This window comes from Accipiter gentilis, chromosome 11 (genome assembly GCF_929443795.1).
Source record: "Accipiter gentilis chromosome 11, bAccGen1.1, whole genome shotgun sequence".
Classification (NCBI taxonomy): domain Eukaryota; kingdom Metazoa; phylum Chordata; class Aves; order Accipitriformes; family Accipitridae; genus Astur; species Astur gentilis.
The window spans coordinates 13,869,867-13,896,306 of NC_064890.1; the positions used below are offsets into that span (position 1 = coordinate 13,869,867).

Genomic DNA, 26,440 nt, shown 5'->3' on the forward strand with positions numbered 1-26,440 from the left:
TATGGCTTAGCAACAAAAACAAAATTACATATCGTGCTGAAGAATAGAGTTGAGATGGTAACTATAAAAACACAGAATATACAACTGACTATACTGCACAAACATAGCTGAAATAATACAGCAGAAGAAGTTTTGTTTTGTGTAACATTTCTACTTAGATAACCACTTCCTTTTTTAAACCAGAAAATAAGAAAACCACAGACTTCAACAGGAAACAAGAGTGTGCCTTTATCACGAAAAAATAACTTCATGTGTGATGTATTTACATAGTAACTTTTTAAGGGAAAAATAAATTGACTTATTGACACAAGATCCCGTACAATATTTAGGTTTTCTTTAAGTCCAACAGAATGTATGCTGTTTTAGGAGAAACTATAATTGGTTGCAGTAATACACATTCATTTCAAACATAATTCTTACATAAAACATAAATTTTACATAAAATTACATAAACACATAAGTTCTGGTTTTTTCAAGATAATAAAAAAATAAAAATAGAAACAAGACCTGAGTGTTGAATCTAGACCAGATCTTGCTCACTACAGTTGCCAACAGTATTTTTTCATGTGAAGATTTAAATTTAAGTGAAGACAATGAAGAAATAACTGGACATCTACAAAATGTACACCTCTAGAATCACATGAGTGCAAAAGTAAGCTTGCCAAGTCTGATGTGGCAGCTTCTGCATTTGTAAAGTGATTAATAATTTAACAGAGGCTTAAGAAGATAAGATTCCCAAACTGTCAATGAACTATCATTATTATCTGACTTTCTTACAGCTTGGTGTATCAGAATATTCATATTAGGTTCCTAAATTGAGATAGTAAAAATAAGAGTTTACAATTGAGCCACATGATTTTGTGATTAAATGGGTTTTCAGGGGCCAAATACGAGCTCCGGTACATCAGCTTTAGGTGCAGCCTCAATGCAAAATGGATGGGTGAGACAGCACCAGAATGGGATGACAGCCTGTTCCCAGAATTTCAGCGGTGCAGCAAACATAAATTCAAAAGCACATAACACTTTGAAGAAATGTATAAAAGATATTCTCTGCCAGGTGACATCTCTTAGTTTTTCAGAATGCTAAATTGTGCAGAACTGAAACCAGAAAATAAAGGAGTGTTTGCCACTAAACAAAGGATCACACTGTACACTTAAAACTCTGTGTACTCTAGCAACAGCATAGGAAATTATCTGCATACGGAGTTAGTTGCACTCATCAAATTAGACAAATTTGTGTTGTATATCAGACAGATCAGATGCAATCATTTGGCATAGGTGTCATGGGGATCTATGCTGCTTAAGATGCATAAGATTTTCCCTTGAGATTTTTGTACGCGACTAAAGGAAAGTAGAACACACACAGTTTGAAGACCTCATCCAGCATAATTTGTTTCCACGTGGCATTGTAACAGCACTGGAACAGATGGGGATTAATTGGGAAAGAGATTAAATTCAACTGTAATAAATGAAAAGGTAAGCTCTTGATCCACAGAACTGTACTGCACATGTAAGGGTGAAGAACTAAAAATTAAAAAGTGGTTTTGATTCTATGAATGGTTCATGGCAGGAAAAGGGTGATACCAAACCTATCATCAGGACTCTCTTTATAGGCAATGGAGAAAGCCAGACACCTGCAGATGTCTATGTAAGGAGAAAGTTTGTGGTCCCTATTTCTTTCTATTGATCGTTAAGGGAGTCTAGAGACCTAGGTCAGATTTGCATGTCTACTGATGTTAACATACGGACAAAAGAATCCCACTTTTGATGTCTGAAAAGTCCCTAAAATATACTGGAGATCATGATCAATTTTTGGTAATTGATTTCCCTTGCTTTCTTTTAGCAGTAAGAGAAATTTATCTCTGTGAATTAGTACTCGTTCATGCATTGGTGTTTTGCTTTGAGACATGACTACATCTAAGTAAAGAATGTGACACCATTTTCTCCAATCAGCTTTCTTACAGAAGTATGGCAATTTCATACTTCTGTGAGAACCATGGAAAGAATGAGAGATGTAATAACATTTTCACACTTTCGGTGCACAGTGTTTATGGGAGTTTTATGTGTGACAGAAAAGACAGCTGAGTCCTGTTTTCACTCAGGCCATACTCCACTTGTCATACATACAAAGGAATTGTATATTGTATATTGTATTCTTTACATAAAAGAATGTTCCACATAAAAGAATACTATATAAATACATAGAATAATATATGTAGTAATATGCTTGTATTTTTTCAAACCAAAGACTGGTTTCAAACTAACACTGGCTAAAAGTCAATCGAGTTCAGCAGCTACTGGATTTCTACTTCAGCTCAGTGAACACCAGTGTGGTAGAAACCCTCTCAATCAACTAATCCAAAACCCACATAATATGTTTAGTTCTGAGCATTAAGAAAATGCTTCTTGCATTTTCTAGGGAGTTGAACTTGGAGTGATGTTTTTAATTTTGCTTCCCAAAAATACTTGCTATGCAGTACTCTGAATAAAGTCAGATGACTTTTTACAGTCAGAGCCATTTTCTAACTCCCCATTTTATTAAGATGAAACTAGAAGACTCAGCTAGCCTCAAGAAAAACTGTGTTTTCAGGATTTTGGGAGCCCTTTTTCAAATTACTTTACATTACTTAGCACTTGTCACTATTCAGATTGCCAGGAGGCACACCAAATCCCAGCATAAGCAGGTATGACTTGAATTAGTTTTAGAATCCTTAAATTAGCCGTTAGTTTCAATGACAGAATAGCCATAGTACTCTTGTAAGCAGAATTGCCATAAAGATTTGATGTGGACTATCAGGGAAATTGGGCTAAAATATTGTTAATATGGTGGATATTATGGTAGATATTACAGAAATATAACAGGAGTATCATGACACTGATTTTACTGATAATTATGGGTATACCATAAGTAATATCAAAATTATTAGTCACAAATACTAATGTAGTATTGCAATAGTTGCAATAGGACTGCTCTGTTCTGTGACGCACTGTTCGCCTAGTACAACTGTAGTACCGCATCCCGCTTTGTCCCTTACTCTTTCCTTCCACTCACACATGCCCTGCTCAAGCCTGGCATCGGGCTATGAGCATGATCTCTTCTCTTCTCTCCTCCAGCAAGTACCGGAGCCGGGCAGACTCACAAGTACTACACCTAACTTCCGAGTTTCATTTATACTTTGGAGCTTAAGGTTCTAACCTTCTAAATTTATTAGCAGTCCTGTCTAATGTGACTGTCAATATTCTCAGAGGGTAAAATTCATACCTATTTAGATGTCACAGAGTCTCATTATCCTTCTTAGAAATGAGCCTTTAGCTTCTTCAGTTGCTCTCTGTGATGTTAGCTTGGCAGGTCAGAGTCTTTTCATATGTTACAATTCTGGCTACATGATCTTCAAATATACTTATTTAAAACTTGTATATTGTTTGTTGCAGTTTGTGCTTCCCTCCATTGCCATTATTATTATATTAATATTAAAAACAAAGATGTTGTTCAAACAAGTATTTAAACATCCCAAATTACCTTGAAAATTCCTATTAAATAATACTGTTTTTCAACCTTGTGTTTTTGCCTCCTCTTTATGAACAATCACTGTAAGAAAGCCTTAAATGATAATTAGCCTCAGCATGAGCAGAAAATTACTTTACATATGTAATTCTTTGGCTACTTAAAGTCTAAAAAAGCAGTATTATACCTTATCACAGTCTTATGCAGCAGGGTGTACTTTCCCTTCAGCTCAGCTACTCTGGTGCCTGTGATTTTTCCTGCGGAAAATAGCTATGGAAGGGAAACAGACAGTTATGAAATCTCCTCAGCACTAATTTTTTCATTCTGCAGCAACTTTTTATAACTATAATTGGCAGCCTTTTAGTTTATGCAGTCTTTGGTAACATACCAAATCAAATACATAACCAAATCAAATACACAGATGAAAAAATGCTTATTTACATAATAATTCAAAGCGTAAATGTAAGAATATAAAGAATGTGTTTGTCACAACTACAGTGCTACCCGCACCACCATTTCTTCTCCGATTTTCTGTCTGTATAAATATTTCACGATAATTCTGTCTTGAACTCAGGCTCTAAGTCACCTATTTTCCTCATTGCTTAACTGGTTCAGTTTTGGTGTATACCAGCTGGCCTGCACAGGTGAAACTGAGGCTTGAAGTGTCTCCACAGGCAATATGGTTGTAAAAAAGAGGAGCTGGGCTCAAGCTGGGTCATCACCAGGCCACAGAATGCATTGCCTTACATGTCTTTGGCAAACACCAAGATCAAACCACTCCACATATTTAGTACTACAAACCCCGTATGTGAGTGATGCAGCATACCTATCTCTTAGGTGATTCCTCAGGTGTCTTGAGGGCAGTAATTTGGGGCAATGAGCCAGTGCTCCTTAATATAAATAGGAAATAGGACTAGGAACCCAATTTTCCCACTGGGAAATATCACAGCAGCAATATGATTGTATCTCCTGGGATATTTCTTTAGAAAACCTTTTCCTACCCTCCTTTGGTTGCAGGTAAGGAGAACCAGGTTAAATCCAGGTAAAAAAGGTAGGGTGATCTAGGTCTATAAAAGTCCATAGCTAGCTTTTTGGGGCAGCAAGTCAAATCTACAACTTCTATGGGTACCTGCCAAGAAATGTGGTTGTGCAGATCTCCTAAAATAAGAAACGAAGTTACTACAGCACCAGGAAAATCCCAGAAGTCATACTTCAACGCTTATGTTTGACAAGGCCTCCAGGGAAAGGCCTTTTTCTAAGCTGAACTAAGGGCTGTTTAAGAGATTCATATGTCGGCTAGTCTGTAGATGCCCCTTTCTTGAACATCCACATGAAACCATCCAGAACCAGCCCTACAGTCAAAAAGCAGAACCCAAGTTAATATGCCAAATGAAGTATACATTTTGTTGATAACTGTTTATGTAATTTTTTTAAGATCCACTACAAAATATATCATGGTAGCAAAGGCAATCTTTGCTGTCAGAGGCCCTGAGAAAAGGAAAGGAGATCTGTCTTACATTTGTTTGCATGAGATTAAAGATAAGCAGCTCTCGATTATTTATTTTGGCATTCTCTATGATCCAAAGATACTGTTCACTTACGTTCACAATACTAACTAGCTCTTCTGTGAGAAAGAAAATATTTCCCTATCTCAACCCATTTATTTCTTAGCCTCATATGTAGGTATAGTTGTCCTGTTTGGGTGGTACCTCACTTATGCCCTTTCTCTATGCTCCTCTGGTCTCTACCTGTGAGTTCCAGTTTTTCTTACTGCTTAGCTTCTCACTGCAGATCTATGCCATGTTTGACAATGTTTCCACAGAAATAAACTTCCTTGTCCTTGAGGCTATCTCTTCTCCTTTAAATCCATAAGTTTTTTACACCTTTTACACTTAATTTCTCAGTTCAGTTCACAGCTAAGAGCTCTATTCCAGTAAGTCTGGTCCTATACAATGTGAAGACACGTAGCGTTGAGGACTACATAAGACAGACTGTATGGATAGCATACCAGCATGTCAAAGGGAGTGAGACTTCTGTGAAAAGTATCATCACCAGATAGTTCCCATTACCACAACTTTATTTGGAGAGCCATCAGTGAGTCAGTTGCTGGGCTACCCTGATCCCAGGATTTGTTACTAAAGCCCAGCACACTGTTTCTCCAAGATTCTTGGGAAGGCAGAAGGGAAAGAGGCAGCTGCTTGAGGGGAAGAAATAGTCAGTTGTGGAAGAAGGGAGTAAAAGCATGAGACTACTGTAGAAAAATTGTATTATTGGTGGTGATAAAAGCAGATGAGGGATGATGCCCCTGATACACAGATATATACCGCTTTCAAGGATGCCTTTCCCACACAGGTGATAGCAGGTGATGTGTAAATGAAGTGAACCTCAGAAGTTATGTTAGCTGAATCAATGGATGCTCCCAGAAATTCACTGAATGTCTAGAACGGGGCTAGCAATTGTTCTCCTTACACATTTCTATCAGGCTGATGAACAGCAAATTTCCAGTCCCTGAATACATTGCCTACTGATAACAAAAATTAGAGATAGGACTGGAATGACAGTAGGCACCCACTTGGACCTGGAACTATGGTTGTGCACAGTCAGCAGAAAATGAGTAACAGCTTTTTGCAAAAGATACTTGTCGTGGTTTAACCCCAGCCAGCAACTAAGTACCACGCAGCCGCTCACTCACTTCCCCTATCCAGTGGGATGGGGGAGGAAATCGGGAAAAAAAAGTAAAACTTCTGGGTTGAGATAAGAACGGTTTAATAGAACAGAAAAGAAGAAACTAATGATAATGATAACACTAATAAAATGACAACAGTAGTAATAAAAGGATTGGAATGTACAAATGATGCACAGGGCAATAGCTCACCACCCGCCGACCGACACCCAGCTAGTCCCCGAGCAGCGATTCCCTGCCCCCCCCCCCATTTCCCAGTTCCTAAACTAGATGGGACGTCCCATGGTATGGAATACACCGTTGGCCAGTTTGGGTCAGGTGCCCTGGCTGCGTCCTGTGCCAACTTCTTGTGCCCTGGCTGGCCATGAGAAGCTGAAAAATCCTTGACATTAGTCTAAACACTACCGAGCAACAACTGAAAACATCAGTGTTACCAACATTCTTCGCATACTGAACTCAAAACACAGCACTGTACCAGCTACTAGGAAGACAGTTAGCTCTATCCCAGCTGAAACCAGGACAATACTGAAGATGAGTAGGGGTCACCTTTTTTTTGGAGCCACTATTCAGTGGACAGTATGAAGGATAAAGTCCGTCTCATTTGCCATCAGGTGGGCTGAGAAGTAAACAGTTTTCCAGCTGAGATGACATTGGTTCCTACTAATATCTAGAATGGAATTAGATTCAGGAAATTGATTGTCCTTCCATCTTCTCAAAAGGCTATTCACAGTCCTGAAGCAAACCACCTCTTGTGGCCGTGGACATCCCCCAGCTCAATGGCAAATTACAGTAACTATTATAACAATTTTTCCTGTAGAGTTTCTCCTCAGAATATTTTACACTTTATTCCATTGCACGGAAACAAGCGCATTTCGCCTTCTGGCTTGTAATCACAGACCTTGCCTATCCTCTGTCTGTGGAGATACGCTTCTGCCTCTGACTTTCCATTCCAGATCATGTCCTCACATAACTTTTATATAATTTTGTTTACACGGACAAGCATCTTATGGTGGAGAACAATATTAGCTACTAAGTTTCCCTTTAACCATCAAAATAGCAACTGGAAAACTGTAATCTAAGGGCGGCAATTGGATTATCTTAATTTTGTAAAAATGTTTCTGCCTATTATACCTACCAGTTATTAAATAAAATTTATACTATGTTCATAATATCCATTATGAAAGGCATATACAGTAGTTAGCACAACCACATTTTAAAATGCAGCACAATACAAGTTAATTAAAAAATCTACTTGAAATGGATTAAGTGATTACTCATTTCCCTGATGCTTTTCGCCTCATCCAGAATAAATTTGATTTTGCAAGCAAATTATAAATATACATGACAGAAGGCTGTATGGAAGGAGACATCTTGTACAAGCTACCTAACACCTCAGACTCTCAGAAGAGAAATGCTTGCCAGAGAGAATTAATGTCTTGTATAAAGGTCAGTATTGAAGTCCCCAGTTTTCTGTGAAATATATTGCCAAGGGTCTTGCAAAGATTACTCAAAAATAAAAAAATAAAAAAATCTCAAAATGGCCCATCTTGCACATGTAACACAAGACTACAGTGATTAGTTTGATTAATTCCTAGTAATAGCAACATGGAAATTCAATGTAAAAAACAGAAAATATTCCTAACTTTTTTATTATTTGTAAAAATGCTTGAGTTTAAACAACGTATGTTTGAATAAGCTTTGGGTTAATTATAAAAACACTATACTTCAGCAGCAGTGACTGTAATGACTATTAGAGCTTCCAGATTTCAACCTTAGGGAAGTAAGCTTGCAAGTTAGTTAAAAAAAAGTCATCATTCAAGAACACACAAATAAAACAAGTAATGATAAAATAGCCAACAGTATTCATATATATACAAACATCTGCACATAAAAATGTAACATTTCTAAATGAAGGTTTATGATCATTTCCTTCTGGTATGTTGGATCTGTATTAGCCGCGTTTCTATAAAAAAAGCTGTGTACAAGACTAATATCCCAACTTTAAAAAAGAAGTTACGTATCACTCCTTCCCCTTCCCTCCAAGACACACTCATAGTTCATTTTATTGCTTGGAAGCTCCCACATTGCTGGGGTAAATAAAATGGTAGCTCTCCTTAGTTCAACTAATTATGTTGCTACACTGAAAAGAAAAAGAACGAGTAAGAAGATGGAGTAGTGAGGAAAAAAAGGGGCTTGTGAATGGCAACTGAGGATGTCTTTTTCCAGTCCTGTGTTAACCATAATGTCCTGGAAAGAACTGAGATCATTTTATTATACTAGTGATCTCAAATCTGGAGCTTGGAATATAGTCAGGTAAATATTCTTAAACTGTTGAGTCTTCCAGTCCCTTTCCACATCAGTTGTACTTAACTGTATTTTGCTTTTTTTCAGCTTTTCTTTCTTGTTATACAATGAACTGGGACCCCATACATTTTTAAACATGCTCAGAAATGATAGATCATCTGGATAAACTAAAATAAATTTTCCTTATCTAAATAGAGAATTATTGGAAAGTTGGATGAAGATTTGGCTGCTAACGGATGACTGCCTGGCAACTTTCTGCTTTGCTTTTCCCCATACTCCCATAAATGTAATTACATAAAAAGTATGGAAGTATGTATCTTATTACTGGATTTACTTGTATCTTTTCCTTTTAATTTAAATTTTCTGTTAAGCTTATTTTATCCTGTTAAGTTACCCTTTCCTTTACTTTACACTCATCTTTAAATGATTAACATAAGTGTAATTCTCTAAGTTTGTTACATTTTTTCATGTTACCTTGCTACTTGAAGCTTGGCTTTTCTACTAGAAAAACAAAACATAACAAAACAAAACCAAACCCAAATTCCAAAACAAATTCATTTCCTTCAATCAGTGAAAAGTCCAATGAAATGAAGTACTGGATAAGCCTGTCCTGTGATAAAGACTGTGAAGGAAGATTTTCCTGAAAAGGGGAAAGGGAAGGGCATATCCCTCATCTTTTTCTAGCAGGCAAAGGTGGATTTTCTGGCTCAGGGCAGGAACCTTTTAAATATAGGAATCCATGAGAAAAACAGAAAATATTTATGCTCAAATAGCTGTTCGGTACACCTGCATAACTTTTCTCTATACCCATACCAGTAATAGGTTCATATTTGCTTGCTACCAAGAGCTCCCCGTCAGAGGTCTCTTCAAAATCTCTTGAAGAAAAGTCCAAGAAAAATTCCAAGGTTATGCACAATCTGAGGTTACACACAATCTGAGGGAGCTCTTATATATCCTTCCAGCTTGAGTTCAGGTTCACTAGCTGCTGGATGTAGGACCACAGTAGTTTCTCCAAGGCTGGAAGGTAGATGTTGGTAAGAAAGAGAAGATGGCAGAATATGAATGGGAATTAAAACCATGGAAGGGAGAAGACCCACCTGATAAATGAGGTACTCTTTCATGTGAGCAAGACTAGTGAAATCTGGCCCTAACTACATCAACACGTCCTCACTCCCTCATTAAGTGCAGTAGACTTTTACATTCTACATTTTAACAGATTATATTCAATCCTTTCTGACAGTCAGCTCAAAGCAATACACCAAGGAACTAATCTGGAATTTCAAAACAAGTTTTCTGTAACTCAAATGTGATATAAATAAGAACTCTAAGAACTTTGACATTCTCTAGTTTGAATTTCAAGGCTTTTTAAGCTTCTTTTGGGACTCTCCAGAAATGAATAAAACTGAGCCAAAGTTTAAACTTAAAAAGATGATGCAATCTGAATCTTGGTCTAACTCCTCACACTCATTTTATAAAAAGCATCAAGAAAAGCACAGAAGATAAATATAGCCACCACCAAGAAATTACTGATTAACATCAATTACTCATAATCATTATGGAAGTGAAACACTTGAAGGCTTCCTAGGAAAGACTTAATTTCAACAGTCCCTACAATCTCTGCATTTCAGAGAAATGATGGAGCTAACACGTGTTTCTAATTATGTTTGCAGATACTGCAAAATAACTAAAACATATTCTAAGCTCGAATGGAATAATAACACTTTCCACCTCTTCATTCTAAGCTGAAGGTTTTGTAATTATAACAAGACATTGTGACTACACTTAATGTTATTTTAACACATAGCATATCCAACACTTAATATTAATTTTGTTTATTTCAAACATCTGAAAGGTCTCATCAAACAACTCTTTTGCTTCATACTAGGAGACAACAGAAAAAATATCAAGGGATTAATATATTTTATAGTTTGTATACACTCAGGATTTCAATATAGTTTTAGCCACTTGGGAAATGGCTCTTCTGGCCAGTCTGCTATGTGAGGTTTGAAATTTTCTCTCTGTGTTGTTTATTTGAAGACCTTTTCTTACCTCTTTTGGATAATACTGAAATGTTTAAACATTCAGCAAAGAAAACGGATAAGTGCTCCTCTTTGAACAGAAAACTTTGTATCCTCTGTCAAAATCCTCATTAAGTCCACACTGTTTGGACACTTACCACACAGTTCAGGTGTTTCTTGGTCTGGGGAGAAGGCAACACCATCTCCCATTGACTTTTCAGGGGTTATTTCTACATTGCAGGGGGCCAACACATATAAGCATGCTGAACCCATGCTATGACTCTTGCATTTCTATCCATATTGGTTCATCCCTTAGAAGAGGTGAGCTCGGGATATCTGCTGGTGTTTGGCTTGCCTGTGCCTGACATCCTCAAATTATCTAGACAAAAGCTTGGACCCATGATAATGCACTAAGGGAAACGGAAGCTTTCTTCTCAAGTTCAGCCCATTGCTCAGAGCAAGTTCATAACTGAGCTGGCACTTGTGGCAGAACAGTGCAGAACTGTCTACACAGAAATAGAAAACAAGGAGCATCTGCTCCAGGTCCTTAGCATGACTGTTGTCATCAAGTAGAACTGGTAGTGATATGCTAGCAATAAAATGAAGAAAAATGCAGCATACTAACTTGGCTTCTAATTGGCCAAATATAATAATTTATATTGTTCTCAATTTCTGAGAATTTCTATGACTCCTCATTACTTCTGAAGATCATGTCCTGGCTAATTCAAGATGGGGCATCCAAAAATGAAGGAAAAACAATTACAAATCTATAGAGGTAGTATTAGTAATCGCTACGGCAATAGGTTTATCTTAAAACAAACATAAGAAAACTGCTCTAAAAAATACCAGTCCTGATGCCAGACAATCTAATGGGCGCAAGGTCTTCAGTGACAATTTCATCTGATTTCCTGAACAATACATAGGACAGTTTTTACCATCCTCACCACTTTTGCTACAGGGCTTGAATTATGCACTTCATTTTCCAGAATGCTTTGTTTACATAATTTTTATTACCACATAGAGCAAAAAATAAACTCCATGTAATACAAGAGAGGAGCAGAGTCAGAAAAATTAAGGCTGGAAGGAACCTCTGGATGCCATTTAGTCCAACCTCCTGCTCAAAGCAGGGAGAGCTTCAAAGTTAGACCCGGTTACCTCAGTGCCCTGTCCTGGCAAATTTTGAAAATGCAGTGACTGAATAAGGATGCAGTGGCTGAATAAATATTGCACCAGTTATAAGATAGTGTCTGTGTTCTGCTGATGTACCAACAGCTCTCTCTACTTTTTACCCATACTGACTTGTCCTGAAGTATACTGACTCTAAACATTGACTACCTTACTTTGTCTCACTTCCATATTTTTTCCAAACCATGCAGTTAAAGACTGAAATGTATTGCCTTTAGACTTCAGGAAGCACAAGGAAGGCAAAAAGAGATGCTAGAATAGATGATAATAATTAAGACAGTGTATTTAAGATTCTGATTCTTTTTAATAATAAAATTTAACTCATGAAATTATTTCAGACTCCTTTCCAGTATTTATAAGAAACAAGAAACATCCTCAGTGAGGCTCTTACTTGCCTTTCACAATAGAGGGAGCCACAGATGAGTAACTAGCTCAGACTAAGCACCAGATCTTTAGATGGCCTAAACTCTGTTTTTAATGAAGTGTTACATCACAATTTATATATGCCCAGTAAATATCATCATTACACTTTTTATTCAGTCATCTACATCACTCATTTTTCAATATGCCTCAAATATTCATACAGAGTTCTAGAACACTAATGCTTCTAAAATTATCTAGAATTTCCCTACTAAAAAATATTTCAGAGTTCAGCATATATTTCTAGAGTATTTTAAAACAAGAAGATAAAAATCACTAATTTCAGACTGTAAATACTTAGTCACACCATAAATTGTAGTTATCAGTATTTCAATGCAATTCTGCATTCCATTTTGTAGATTGGGAAACATTTAAAGTACAGACGTGAATAGCTATACTGTGGATATTTAGGGAATGATATGCCGTGTTTAAGTCATTATTCCAGAGAAAAGTTATGATGGTAGAAGGTAAAGAAAAATGCAGTATGATTTTCAAATTAATGCTGTCATTAGTGTTAAAAAGTCAGGTGGAACCCCTCTCATCTGTAACTCCATACAAACTGACAAGCAGTAGATTTTTTTAGGATAAGTATAGGAAGTCTCCAGGAAAAGACTATTTATTAGCCTTCAAGTAGAAAAAGATTTGTCATTGAGTTTTCTCAACATTTAATTTATGTGATAAACAACACCACCTGAAGCCATGAGGTTATTGGTTGCACAAATGAAGTCAGGCATTTCTCTCCTGACGTTTGTGATGAGCAAAATTATAACAAAGTAACAAGTACATTTGTATAAAATCACATTAATATGTAAATCTGTTTTCCCTTTAAAAATGCTATTTTTACAGGAAAAAAAAAATCACCTTTCTAAGCCAATTCTATTTGGAAGCTAAAATAATTTAAATAATTTAACAAAGTGATTTTTTTGTGTTTCACAAAGTGCTTCACAAATTATTTTGTCCTCTTTCCAATTCCAGGAAAACCATGAATATAATGAATAAGAAGATAGCACGCACTTTTTAAATATAGCATATCATTATTTCACAAAGTGAGGGCATAAGTTTTATGGTTCCTTGAATTTTGTTGTCTAAAGGAAAGTGACTTAGTTCCATACACAAAAAGCCAGTAACTCAGAAGACAAAAGTCAATCACTAAAAAAAAGAGCCTGAGAAATTATTAATATTTATTCACTTTATTTTGATATGGAGTCTTTTATGCCTATCTACCACTGAAAGGCTCATAGTCTATTACAAAGTATTGCACATAAAAAAAGCTTTATGCAGATCATGCTACATAAACAAGACAAAACTGAGAGTGGGTTAAAGTAAAGGTATATGTGAAAAACATCAATATACTACTTATGGCAAATATAGCACTGTATTGCCTTACACAGAATTTCTACAATTTTACTTTTTTAATTACAGATGGATCAGCCAGGCATCCTTTAATGAAAAATAAACTGCTGAAAAGACTTCTAAAACTAACAAATAACAAACTAGGAAAAATAAAATCATGGATTCTTTCCCAAGGCATAGTTCATAACAGTAGTTTTGTCCCCCAGTTCATGGGAAAAAGCAATCCCTACATGGAGAATATCAAAATCAGCCACCATCAAGATGATGGGTGGGTGAGAAAATACTGCATCTGGTGTCCAATTGTGTCTTGCATGGCTCAGTAAAAGGGGGTATAAGAGACCAGTAAGATCGGCGTTTCAGGAGAGGAGATAGCTTTCCTGCTATCACCTGTTTGGCCATGAATCTCTAAAGGATGATACTGAGTATCCAGTACAGTCTTATACCGGCTGGTTTTACTGGAGCAGGTTTGCAGGAATCAAAAAGGAATTTTCCCGAAAAGACATAGCAGAGAAAGGTTCTTGTAGTTGGTATGTGGTCATTCTTAGAGTGCATTCTGGTTTATTTTCTCCATATAGTTGGCCAGCTACAGCATCTTCTGTGGCTATAGATAACGGAAATATTCAGCAGTAAATTCTAGACTTTGAACAGACAGATCTTCAGATGTTGTGGGAGAAACAGAATAAATATGAACTTAGTTTCATGGACCTCTTTCTTTACAAATATGGTCCTCACATTAACAGAAGGAGTGATATTCTTTGACCACATGAATTTTGTAATACATATTACATTTACAATTGCTTATACAAATATGTTATCTACTATTTATATGCTCTAGGTCAGTGTTGCCTTTCTGCCTGTGCCAGAATTTATAAATAAAGCAAAGACTGATCTAAACAGATAGGGAATCCATGCAACTGCTAGTTCTAGGTAATGTGTATCTCAATAAGAATATTAATAATTAAAATAAAATAGAATAGGGCTGCCTTCCTTTTCATGCTCTGATGTGTTCTCACAGACACATGAGGAAGTTGAACAGGTAGTCCCATGATCCAGCGGACAACATAAAGACTGCTTACATGAAGAATGACTATTGAATTATAGAAGAAAACAATTGAATTAATCAAAAAGAATCCTAAATCAGAATTTGTTTCTAGTATGGAGTTTTGGTATATGTTCCACATTGTGGGAAAAACTGAAAATTAATCTAATTACTTTTCATCCTCTTTCTCAACCAAAACATATCACAGAATCACTGAAGTCTACAAAAGACATCAAAAATATTACTGCAGCAGCTGAATCTTAAACACACCCCACCTCTGCCACCAAAATGGTTTATATGAATGAGCCCAGATGTGCTTCAGGTTTGTTCATACCTAGCATTTGAACTGCTTATACAAACCTGGATGTTTCGCAGCAGCTCTTCTGGAGGAGATGTTAACTCCCAGCACAATGCCAGAAATCAAACAGATGGCAAGCTGTCATGTTTTAAATTGCCACAGTCACTAGTTAAATTAAAAACTGCCTACAGTTTTAACTTTGTTGTTTTCTATTTGACCTACATTCCATTATCTGCCAGAAAAAAACCTTGCTCTAAAAAATCATGGGAAATAGTTCATGCTGCTTTTGATAAACTTTGAATAAACAGTCCTCAGACAAGTCTGTTAAACAAAAATATATTACTTCTTTAACCTTGCAACCACTGGGTAGTTCTGGGAACAGAATTAAAATCTTCAGTTCAATTTAAGAATATCATGAGCTCTCAGTTATTTCCTTTATCTTTAGGAAGATATGTCTATAAGTTATCTCTTCAGTCCACAGGAGGAAAAATAGATTCCTAAAAAGAAGACTAAACAAGATGAAAAGCTACAAGAAAATGACCTTTAACCAACCAAAAGACCTTGCTAGAAAATTCTCACTTGTGGTCGTTAGCTGTTATTCAGTTAGATCCTTTCACAGTTGAAAAAGATTGGCTTTTGGCTTTTGTGATTGCTTAACCACTTTAAAGTTTTAAGTATTATACAGAACACTCTAAGGATCTAGAAAAGCCCCATCTGGGAAGGAACTTTGTTTATAAACAAACTGCAGTTCTCAGTTTTGATCCAGTCCAATATATCTGCCATTAGTTAAGCTGCATCAGCATCTTACAGTTTAAGATTGCTCAGAGCCCTTTCTCGGGGCAAAGACTTGTGAAAAACTCAGTTTGGAAAGTTTGCTTCATTTATTCCAAGGAAGATAAGAGGCACAAAACACAAAAAAGGCTCTGGCGTACTACTTTGAGTTCCTGCGGGAAGAAGAGAGCCTGACAAATTGTTGGGAATGGACATTCCCTGACAGAACAGGAAGAAAGACCAGTCCTCAATTACACGACTTTTCCAGGTAGGAGAAGCATACAGATATCTGATAGGGAAATGAGTCTTTTGGGCTCCAAACAGACTGCTGATAGCCCAGCAGCAGAACATCAGACTAACAAAAATAGGAGGCTACCAGAGCATCTCAAGATTACAGAAATCTTTTCCAAAGGAGGAAGTAAATATCCCAAAGTGAAGGTACATAAGAGACCAAGGAATGAGTGTCTCAGGACAAAGATGTTTGAAAAGCTCAGATACCTCACATTACTATCTAAACTTTTTTATTTGACATTCAGCATTACTAGAAACTTCTGCTCTTCTTGAAGTTACTAAGTTATAATGATATTTTAGGCTTTCAATGCAGCACAACTGTCATAAATTATAACAATATTTGATATGCATTTAAACATTTCAAGGCAATTCATAAGATGCGGTCTACCAAAGATAATTATTATTAATTTTACAGATACAGAATAGTTTGTCCAGTTCAAAGTCCCACAGAAGATAGCAGAGTTCATTGTAAACCAAACAAACAACAGTGTGGGAGGAATGTGGCTTCCCAGATAACGAGGATTTATGAATTCTATTATATTTCTAAAGCCCTTCAAAAGAGGCTGGTATAGCTTTCCTCAATTTGCCAGTAGCAGCCATACAGGAGAGAAAGGCTCTATAAATACCTGATTTTAGACTGATAGAAAAAAAATTAGGATCCTATTAATCATATGAAAAAAAATAAAATTTTACTCACAAATTAAACCATACATTTCATCTGTTACAAACATTTCAGTTTTGATGCATATTTAACAAAATCAAAGTGATGTCAATATCTTACGCCCAAGTTGCAGTCTGGAGGGGGGTCTTTCACCTCATTGCTGAGGAATTATCATGATCTGAAAGGTAGAGAGACACAGTTTTGCCACATAGCTAAGAGCACCATGGCAGGTTCTGGGATGTCAATTTAGAATATGGGAAAGGTAGATTCAAAATCCATTTCCCAAGAAAGTGTTGAGACCATTGTGCTATGCAGGAATCTGAAGGAACTGTAGCAGGTTAGACAAGTAGGTTTTTTTATCAAGCCTCCCTCCTGTACCATGAATATAGACTGTGGTCTCTGTAAAACCTAGTAACATTCCAGAGATCATGAACTTAGGGAGTATGTGTGTGCCTAATGCCTGTTTAATGTTTAATCTGTATCATGAATAATTTCAAATAGGGTTTAGGGAAATAAATTGTTCATACTGGACTGATTAAACAAGAACTGGTGTAAAAACCTTTTACCCATGCAAGTTATTTGGCTCTTCACTGAGTGATGAATGCACAAAACATGTCCGTGTAGCCTTGCTTTGGGGCACAAGGAAAATGACATAGATCATTAAAACTGCATGGGCATAACGTGAGAATCACAAAGGTGGCTGTAGAATAAAAATGACGAAGTAAAAGAATGGCAAAGGTGACTGTAGAATAAAAATGAGGAAGTACATGGCAATCGTCACCTTGAGCTGAAGTATTCCATTTGGTGTGATTAGTCATGCAAAGTACATGATTAACTCCTAAAGCTCATACAAGGCACAATAAAAAGAAAAGCAGGAACTGAAAATTAGGAATACAAAAAAGAATATCCTAATCTGATGGGCCCACGGGAGCTCCTTCCCTAGCTCTCTGCCTTGCTTTAGGTTTAGAATTCGGGGCATTATTCAGAACACCAGGATTTGCTTTGGGTTTTCTGGACAATCAATCCAACAGCTAGGATCCCAGGCATCAAAGCTGGGGGGTGGGAGGGTGGGGGGTGGGGGTATGTCTTAAGTTGCCTTCCCTTCTCTCAGAAAGGTTCAATAAAAAGTACTCAGGATCAGATAAATGTGAATTTTAACAGTGATGTGCCATACAAATCACGAATATTCCAGATAACTATTCTAAGCAGTGCTAGGCAAAACAGGAAGAAGAAAGTGCTGCTCATCCTCTTTAGTTTGTGTCTCTATCCTGAAAAATGTTTGGAACCAAAACTATATGTGTGTTTCAACATGCTTTGGGATTTAAATCATTTTCATGAATACATCTATCCAGTTAAAAAAGAATTTTAGGAAGAAGGGGACTGAGTGTCAGTGAAACTATTGCTGTGATAAACCTCAGACTGGGGAAGGGGCAGTTTTTCACCTTTTCCACCTGCTGTGGTAAAACTATAGAATGGTTTTGAAAAGCAGTTTTAGAACACTCAAGTGTTAAGAAACAGATGTTAGAAGACTGTTACAACACAGAGCTAAGTGATTTTTTTCCCCAAAAGAGAAAATCCATGTGCAACACGGAATGAAATTAAACTGCATAAGTGATCAGCACACATGCATTTCATCATTTTGCTTACATACACTAGCTCTGAGTCAGGAATACTCACTGAAACGTGCTACTCTTGCAAGCACTACCTACTTTGCTCTGCTATTAAACACTCGTGATGCAAGCACTCCCACCCATTTCTGAGAACACTGTAGGCAGTCTGATAACTCACAGGCTTCAAGCTGCCCTTATAAAGTTGTTCCACTTTTGCATACTTCCTCATACTGCTAGTTTCTTTGTGAAGATGAAGCTGCTCATTTACTTAGTCTTGCTGAAGACAGCTCTCCTTGCTTTAACAAATGTCTTTGCAGTTGTTTTAGAAGATGGAGAGGATGCCAAAGAAGGAAAAGTTACTGAGACTTGTCCTGTAAAGCTCAAAACTAATCGGAAATGTGATGAAAGAGAGGATTGTCCATATCAGATAGATCTGCCTCCAATGACCATCCAGTTACCCAAAGAATTCAGACTGCTTGAGAAGACTCTCAAAGAAGTACAGACCCTTAAAGAAGCAGTAAACAAGCTGAAGAAATGCTGCCAAGATTGCAAGCTGCAGGCAGATGACAACCAAGAAAGAGACCGTAGTAATGAATTCCTGCTACCTAATGCAGAAACTCCAGCAGAAAACAGCAAAATCCAAGATAACAGAGTAAAGGAACTGCAAAGCAAAGTTAACAGAATGGCAACCAGCTTAAAAAATGCCAAGAGCCAGATTCAGACACTGCAGGGGCGTTTAGAGAAGATGAGCCTCATAAATATGAACAATGTAGAACATTATGTTGACAGCAAAGTTGCTAATTTGACGTTTGTTGTGAACAGCCTTGATAGCAAATGTTCTTCTAAGTGTCCAGCAATGCAACCAAGACCTGGTATGTAACCTGTTAATTCTTACTGCCTGTATAAGCTTTCTGTGCATTTTACAAATATTAGGTAAACAATTTTAAATATATTTTAACCAAACAGCTGTGTTATTAACTTCACAAGTTAAGTGTTTGCTCTTTTAGTGTTTATTTATACTCCTGTAAAAGATTTCAGCTGCCACTAGAGGGTTACTGAGAGCTGCAGGTGTTTGGTTCCTCCTAGAATTGGACTTTATTATGGGATTTAAAACACGAATTTTCAAAGGACTTTTTTTTTGCAATTCAATTAGTAAATATGAAAAATTAACTTTATTTTACACTGTATTACCCTTCATCAAGGGATATTAAACATCAGTGAACTACATATACTTTCTCCTTGGACGAGAAGGGGTAAATTTTCTCTAGGTGTGCGTCAGAAAACTGCATGGGTTTTTTTCAAACGTGAAACTGCACCTATTCTGAAAAGGTCCACAAGACATTATTAAACATCAAGTGAATCTAGTAAAATCTTTAGTTTTTAACAGATGGATGATAAAATAAATTTTCTATCATCACAGCAAATATCTGAAAGGCTCAGCTAAAAAAGCTTATTAACAGTACTTCTCAAGTGGGTAACATAGGGTACCATCATTTTAATACTAAACCCTTAATATGAATGTAATATATAAGCAATATAAACCAGAAAACAGGTGCTATCACTGACAAACACTTTTTTCTTTTAGTTTTTGATTTTCCTAATTAAAATAAAGAAATAGAACTAATAATTTCTTTCTAATGTTGACTGTTATTAAGGAAAGATTCACTGGGGTTTTTTTAAAGCCATAAAACTTTTATATCACAGAAGAATCATTGAAAACAAAAAATATTCAATAGATTGTCAGTATTCTACCACTTAGATATTATACATATGAAGATAGGGCTCTCTAGAGATAAATCAGAGAAAGATTAGGCTGCATTACAGTTTTTAAGTCCCTGTTGCTTAGCATTCAAGTTTGAAATAAAACTGTTCTTCTGTCTGCCTGAAGGATCTGCAGATGGTACAGTGTATGTACCACTGAAATTCTTGAAAGTGAGAAAAGAGCAAATGAATAATAATAAAAGTAATGCTTTTACTATATCAACAATCAGCTTAAATCAGATAAAAATCAGTATAAATCAATTAATTCAGATGTAAAACATTCACAAAAAGAATGACTGATATTTGGTATATTAATAATGGGCAATGAATCAAATTCAAGTACAGTACCTCATAACAGACTAAATTCATTTCAGATATTTCTCACACTTACTGAAATGTTGGGTACTGTTCATAGCATATGATCATGTAGATATTCCTTATATTTTACAGTAACTGATGCTAAAAGTGTTTGTAGCAGCAATATATACATTATGAAAACTAGCAAAGATAACAGCTACAACTTTTTCCTATACAGGAGTTAATCCTGCATCCACTGAAAGTAACGGCAAAACTTTATTTAGATAGGAGTTGAATTGGTTTATAAAAGGATTTTATTTGAAATGAATATTCTCTGTCAATATATTCTCTGAAACTTAGTCCACGAAAGATCTTACACAAAGTTCAGTGAAATAAATGAGACTCTACTGTAGATTTGGCTTTTAAGCCTTTGATTCCTATACTTTGTGCTTTCATAGATGTCCAGTTTTCTGTACTGTCAAACAAGGAGTCCTGAGTCATTACCTGCTGCAGCCTGAGGACACTCCTCCCTTTCAAGAAGTAGTTTAATTGTTTCAGTTTTCTAGCAAAAATATGCAAGTCAATCCTGCAAATCAACATGCCCATAAATTCAAATCTGCAATAGGAATGAACATTATGGTTTTGACTCTTAACTTGGAAACTCTAAGAGCTCTCAGTATCACTTACTTAAGAACATGGAATTATAATACCATGCTGTTGAACACAATGTCATTACTGCATGACACTGTGGATCAAAAATAGATTTTCACTCTGCAGGAAAAATCTGGGGGTATTTTTCTTCTGAATAAAATATGGTACCTGTCAGTGTGAAAAAGCTGTGTTAATGGTAGCTGCTAAAACTTTTCCTTACTGTAAAGCCAGCAATGTCACATACACAGGAAAGCACTGTCACTTATCTAGCTTCATCTTTCTAGGAATCACAGTATTACTACAATAGATGAGACAATTTTATTACTTTTTTTTCCTGTTTCCTAAAGTACAGTCAACATGAACACATGAAACATTCCTAATGATGTTATGTTCTGTATCAAATTATGTCAGTTGAACAATAGCCAGGTTAAAGTGATTCCCATATGGACAAATCTTTTCTTCTGACTTACTGCCAGATGAAGATTTAAATTATAGACATAGTGTGATGGTATACATTTAAATACAAAAAGCAGCAAGTGTGTAACCACAAACCATTAGAAATATGGACTGAAGAAATCAGTCTGAATTTACAGGAAGTAATGAAAGGATAAGGAGAAGAGTAGAGAAAAGGAGAAAAGGGAAAGCAGACAATCAATATTGCCCCATATTAGGCAGTTTTGATACAAAAAGTCATTTAAATGGGATTTTTGGACAGCTATCTGATGCAGACATCCTAGGTGGCAGCTATTATAAAGTAAACCTGATAGAAAAAAACTGTTTCTCCCTAGAACTGAAACTGCTGTAACACTATCTCCTATGTAGAAGTCTCCCCAATCCAAGTTCTGTATGCCACATCAGTCTGGGTAAAAATTTTGTTTATTTTTAAATTGAAATTATATTTATTCTAACACTATCTGTTCTTCCACCAGTTATACAAATAATGCAGAGAGACTGTGCTGATCATTACTTAGCAGGCAGAAGGAGTAATGGAATCTACAGGATTAGCCCTGACCCCAGAAATGATAGCTTTGAAGTTTACTGTGACATGCAAACACATGGAGGTGGCTGGACACTGCTGCAACGGCGTCAGGATGGTAGCACTAACTTTAACAGAACCTGGAACGACTACAAAAATGGCTTTGGAAACCTCAGCAGGGAGTTTTGGCTGGGGAATGACAAAATTCACCTCCTGACAAAGAGCCAGGAAATGCAACTGAGAATTGAACTTGAAGATTTCAACGGTATCAGAGAGTACGCGAAATACGAACACTTCTATGTGGCCAACGAACATCTGAAGTACCGTCTAAGTGTTCATGGCTATAGCGGCACAGCAGGAGATGCCCTTCACTACAGCAGGCATTACAACCACGATCAAAAGTTCTTTACAACTCCAGACAAGGACAACGATAGGTATCCTTCAGGAAACTGTGGAGCATACTACAGCTCTGGCTGGTGGTTTGATGCATGCTTGTCTGCCAACCTCAACGGCAAGTACTACCACAAGAAATACAAAGGTGTTCGCAATGGCATTTTCTGGGGTACATGGCATGGTATTTCTGATGACATTCCCAGTGGATATAGGCAATCCTTTAAATCAGTAAAAATCATGATCAGACCCAAAAGTTTTGTGCAGTAATTCTACACCTTTCTCTTAACTAGTTTGCATTGGATTGCACTCAAAATCATACTCAGTATTATATTCAGAATTCAAGTATTCAGTTATGTTTGGCATAAAATAGTTCTAGACAAAACAGCATACTTCCACATAAATTTTTAGAGATGGTTTGACCCATATAACATATTAAAAACAGCATGAATGTCTCTGAATAGTTACTGCTAAAACATAGCACAGGTTAAGACTTGGTATTGCTATGTAAATATTCTAAACATTGCTTTTGGTGCTTTTACTGGCTGTGTTATACCAGATTTTATGATTTAAAACTTTTAAATGGTCTTCCACAAATAGTGTCTGAATGGACACCTACATTTTAACCTGAAAATAACTCAGACGTATAACTGATAACATATAAATTTGTCAACACTTAGAATGAACATTAGTCTCTTTGAAACAGCCTGACTTTTTGTAACATCTATCCATCACAATTTCAAAGGTATACCATGGCAATATCAATATAAATTAGGAAAAGTACTACAAATTATTATTTTTAAAGGACTAGGAAACAGAGGGCCACCTGGTTTGGCCAAAGACCGCAAAAAAGCCTTGAAAAAACTTAGAAACTGAAGATGATTCCTCAAATCTTATCCCCTTTATCAAAGATTATTCAAAGAAGTTGTTGGAAGGATTGAATAAAAGCAAGTGGAAATAATGGAGAGAGCATGTAATGAAAGACAACATTTCTTGCTCATTTTGGTTCCTCCGTTCAAGCTCAAGGTCCTATTGCACATTTTTATAGGCAGGTAGACAGGTAGGAAGAAGACACATCAAGAAGAATCCATGTCTTTGCATTAATGCCTCTAAATACATACAAAAAGAGTTTCCAGTGCCATTTTGCTTTCTCCTGAATCTTTTAGGTAAGCCAAATGTTACAACATGACGCTTGCAGAGACTCAAGCTCTCATTTAAGTACTTCTCACTCTAGGTACCATTAGACCTTAAATTTATAAGAAAGATACGAAAAGATTGTGTTCTCCCCATTTTCTGAGTACCTCTTTTGTAGCCACAGAAACATGAACAACCCATTGGCAATTATAAATAGAAAAGAGAATATGTGAAAGACTTTTTTCTTTTAAAATATAACAAATGAAACAGATTTTCAAATAATTCAGGATGTGCAAATTAGAGATAGTATTATTAAAGCTCATGTTGTAGATAGAGAGCACAAATTTAACTACACTTATCTATCACCTACCCTAGAAAGCACATGTCTCTATAATTACAGTGACTAACATTCAGAGCAGAGATGCAATTTATCTTAGCAAGAGGCTATTTTGCTATATTGCCTACGCCAATCTTGAGATGCAGATAAACTATACTAAGACTGTATTTCTTTACCAGTTAAAGTGTGGTCTTTGCTGGCATAGGCTTTTTGGTTAAAAGAGACATAACAAAGAAAAAGTATACACTTTACAAATATGACCTTTACTGTTTTTTGAGAGGATAAGAACTATTATGGTTACAAGTTATGCAAACGACAGTGGCAATTGCTAAATTGTAAAATATTAATATATATATTTTAAGGAAGTAAATACTTCGAAGGATATTTCAGTGTGAAGTGTGATTTGGTTTATTATATTTCAATTTTAAAGAGTAATGGAAAATTTTAATTGCAAGATGTATAATCTTTGCTTAAGAACATGTTTTGAAGGTATAGAATATTTATTTTGAGATAAAAAAGAATTGTCTAAAAAAAAAAAGCACTTATGAAGTATTGGTTAAAAGAGCAAATATCTAATTGCATATGATTATATTTAATCATTTTGCATGAAATGCACAGTTTGCTCCTATTCATTATCTGGTAACTAGCTAAGTAGGACTTACAGTATCTACAAGCTTCTACTTGAAAATGTCTTTTTCCTGCTAAGCTGTTAGAAGAGAAACTGTTCTTTTTTATCCTGTTCAAAGGAAACTTTGTAAAACACAGAAATTTTAATAGAATAAGCAAATGTGACTAATATGACCTAGAAAGCCTTGTCTGAAGTATTAAAAAAAAAAAAAAAAGGAAAAGAAAAAAAAAGAAAGAAAAAGGAAGTGTAATGTTGTTACACAAATCTGAATATTACCTGCCTGGAACTGTTGTAGCTGAATCTCCCATCAATGTGTACTAGTCTTACAAAGTGTAACTCCGTCTACTTGTTGCAAGTATCGTTTTTGTTTTTTCCTTGATGTAATAAAATTAAGTCATACTGTTAAAGCTGTACTACTGTCATAGGTGTTTGTGGGAACTATTGAAAAAATTATCATAATTTATTAAAATTAATTTTCTGTAAAAAATGAAGCAATAAGAAAATGCATATAACTTCAGATGACCAACAAAAACTACTATGTGACATGCCAGGAGAATAATTGCTAGTAATGATACCTTTTAAGAGATCCATTGTATGACACTTCAGCTGCTAGATAATACCAAAGACTGAAATCTCAGATGTCTTTTTGATACTATTTTGGAAGAGAAAAAAGTAATTGCCCAATCAACAGTTTATACAACCTGTATCTTTAACATGAAAGAGGAGAAGTAAACTCATCTGGTTTTCGTATTACACACAACCTTTCAGATCATATGCAAGTGTCATCAAAGCCTGTGAATAGAAATAACACCCCAAATTAAAGCATACAATTTTTTATACAAACAAAAGGGTCTCCACTTAAGGCTTAATAGTGCAAAACATGTCTTTCAATTTATGGAAAACTTCTATGTAACACTGATTATCATATGAAAACCCTTGTGGTTTTGATCTTGCTAATATTTAAATTGTGAATTTTAGTGAAGAAGATTACTAACAGCAAGTTTGCTAGCAAAATTCCTATGGGTTGTTTCCAAAAAATAAAGTCGCAAACCCATCTGTTCAATGTGATCAGCCAAGCAGACTGTAATGTCTTGGCTTTATCTGCATTGCTTAAACAAAAAAAAAAAGGCAGAAAAAAAAAGAGAGAAGAAATTAAAAGAAGGTCTGAAAGCAGTGATTTTTTTTTTTTTTTTCTTCCCCTTTTTATGCAAATATCTGTTTCCTCAATGGTGTTTTTTGGGAAACACTGCAGTCAAACTCAGAGAATGAGTTATGAAGAACAGGTAGTTTGACAATTTGGTGGAAGATAAACTTGCATTTATGTGATTATTTTCAAAGGAAATTAACATGGTTCTCAATCCATACCTAGGACACTGTGTTTATAACTTAAACCAAAATCAAACAAAAAAAAACCCCTGCCAAATTTACTTAGCTTCTATGACTTACATGTAATAGAAAAATCAAAACAGGAAGGATGTGAGTTCAAGTTTTCATAGAGAAAAAAGGTGACATAAAAACTCAATACTGGCCTACCAAGAAAGAGATTTTAAATATATTTTTAGAAAAGTGTTCTGTGTTCTTTTTTGCAGGAGATAAGAGAAAAATAATATGGTATATATGGGCCTGAAGACATTGACAAGTTTCAAAGAAAAATGGCTGATAAATACCATCCACAGGCCCTGCTAAATGCAAACATTCCACTTAGTAAACTGATCTCCTTCATTCACAGCTCCAATGAAACTTTATGGAGTTATAATACTTCTGCCAGAAGTGAATTTGGCCATCATCCTCAAGGGTAACCAGAAACAGAAAACAGCGTTTTAAGACGATATGTTAAATTCAACCCTTGCACAAGTCATGAGAACAGGATATGAATCAATATTATTTTTTAAGTCCTTGTTCATCAAATTTTTCTGGTGCCAGTAAAAGAAGAATCCTTTTGGAAAATAATCAATAGCTGGAAAAAATGTCTCCAAGTACCTAATTATGTTCATATAATCTAAACAAACTGTAAGTCTAATTAATATTACCCTTCCCTGAAATAGTACACCAACATTTAGAATTACACAGTAGAAAATAAGTAAGTTTTACACACTTATTTTTAAGCAATTACATGGAGTCAACGATT

At 35.8% G+C, this 26,440-nt stretch overlaps 2 protein-coding genes across 2 annotated transcripts in view; one reads left to right on the forward strand and one right to left on the reverse strand.

The window, feature by feature from the left end:
* CCDC146 (coiled-coil domain containing 146) overlaps window positions 1–26,440 on the reverse strand; it is a 69,320-nt gene that overhangs the window by 35,775 nt on the left and 7,105 nt on the right. Inside the window, exon 2 of the mRNA XM_049813664.1 lies at window positions 3,693–3,775. Coding sequence (XP_049669621.1) covers window positions 3,693–3,775 — 83 coding nt within the window. The remainder of the gene's footprint in view (window positions 1–3,692; window positions 3,776–26,440) is intronic.
* On the forward strand, window positions 18,263–24,725 carry FGL2 (fibrinogen like 2). Its single transcript, XM_049813663.1, has 2 exons — window positions 18,263–19,010; window positions 21,777–24,725. The coding sequence occupies exons 1-2, from the start codon at window positions 18,263–18,265 to the stop codon at window positions 22,481–22,483; spliced, it is 1,455 nt and encodes a 484-aa protein (XP_049669620.1). The 3' UTR covers window positions 22,484–24,725.

Excerpts from the sequence above, each read along its gene's own strand:
- FGL2 (XM_049813663.1), top strand. The coding sequence starts at position 18,263 with ATGCAAGCACTCCCACCCATTTCTGAGAACACTGTAGGCAGTCTGATA. Across the intron at positions 19,011-21,776 it reads AGCAATGCAACCAAGACCTG|TTATACAAATAATGCAGAGA; the intron begins GTATGTAACCTG and ends TTCTTCCACCAG.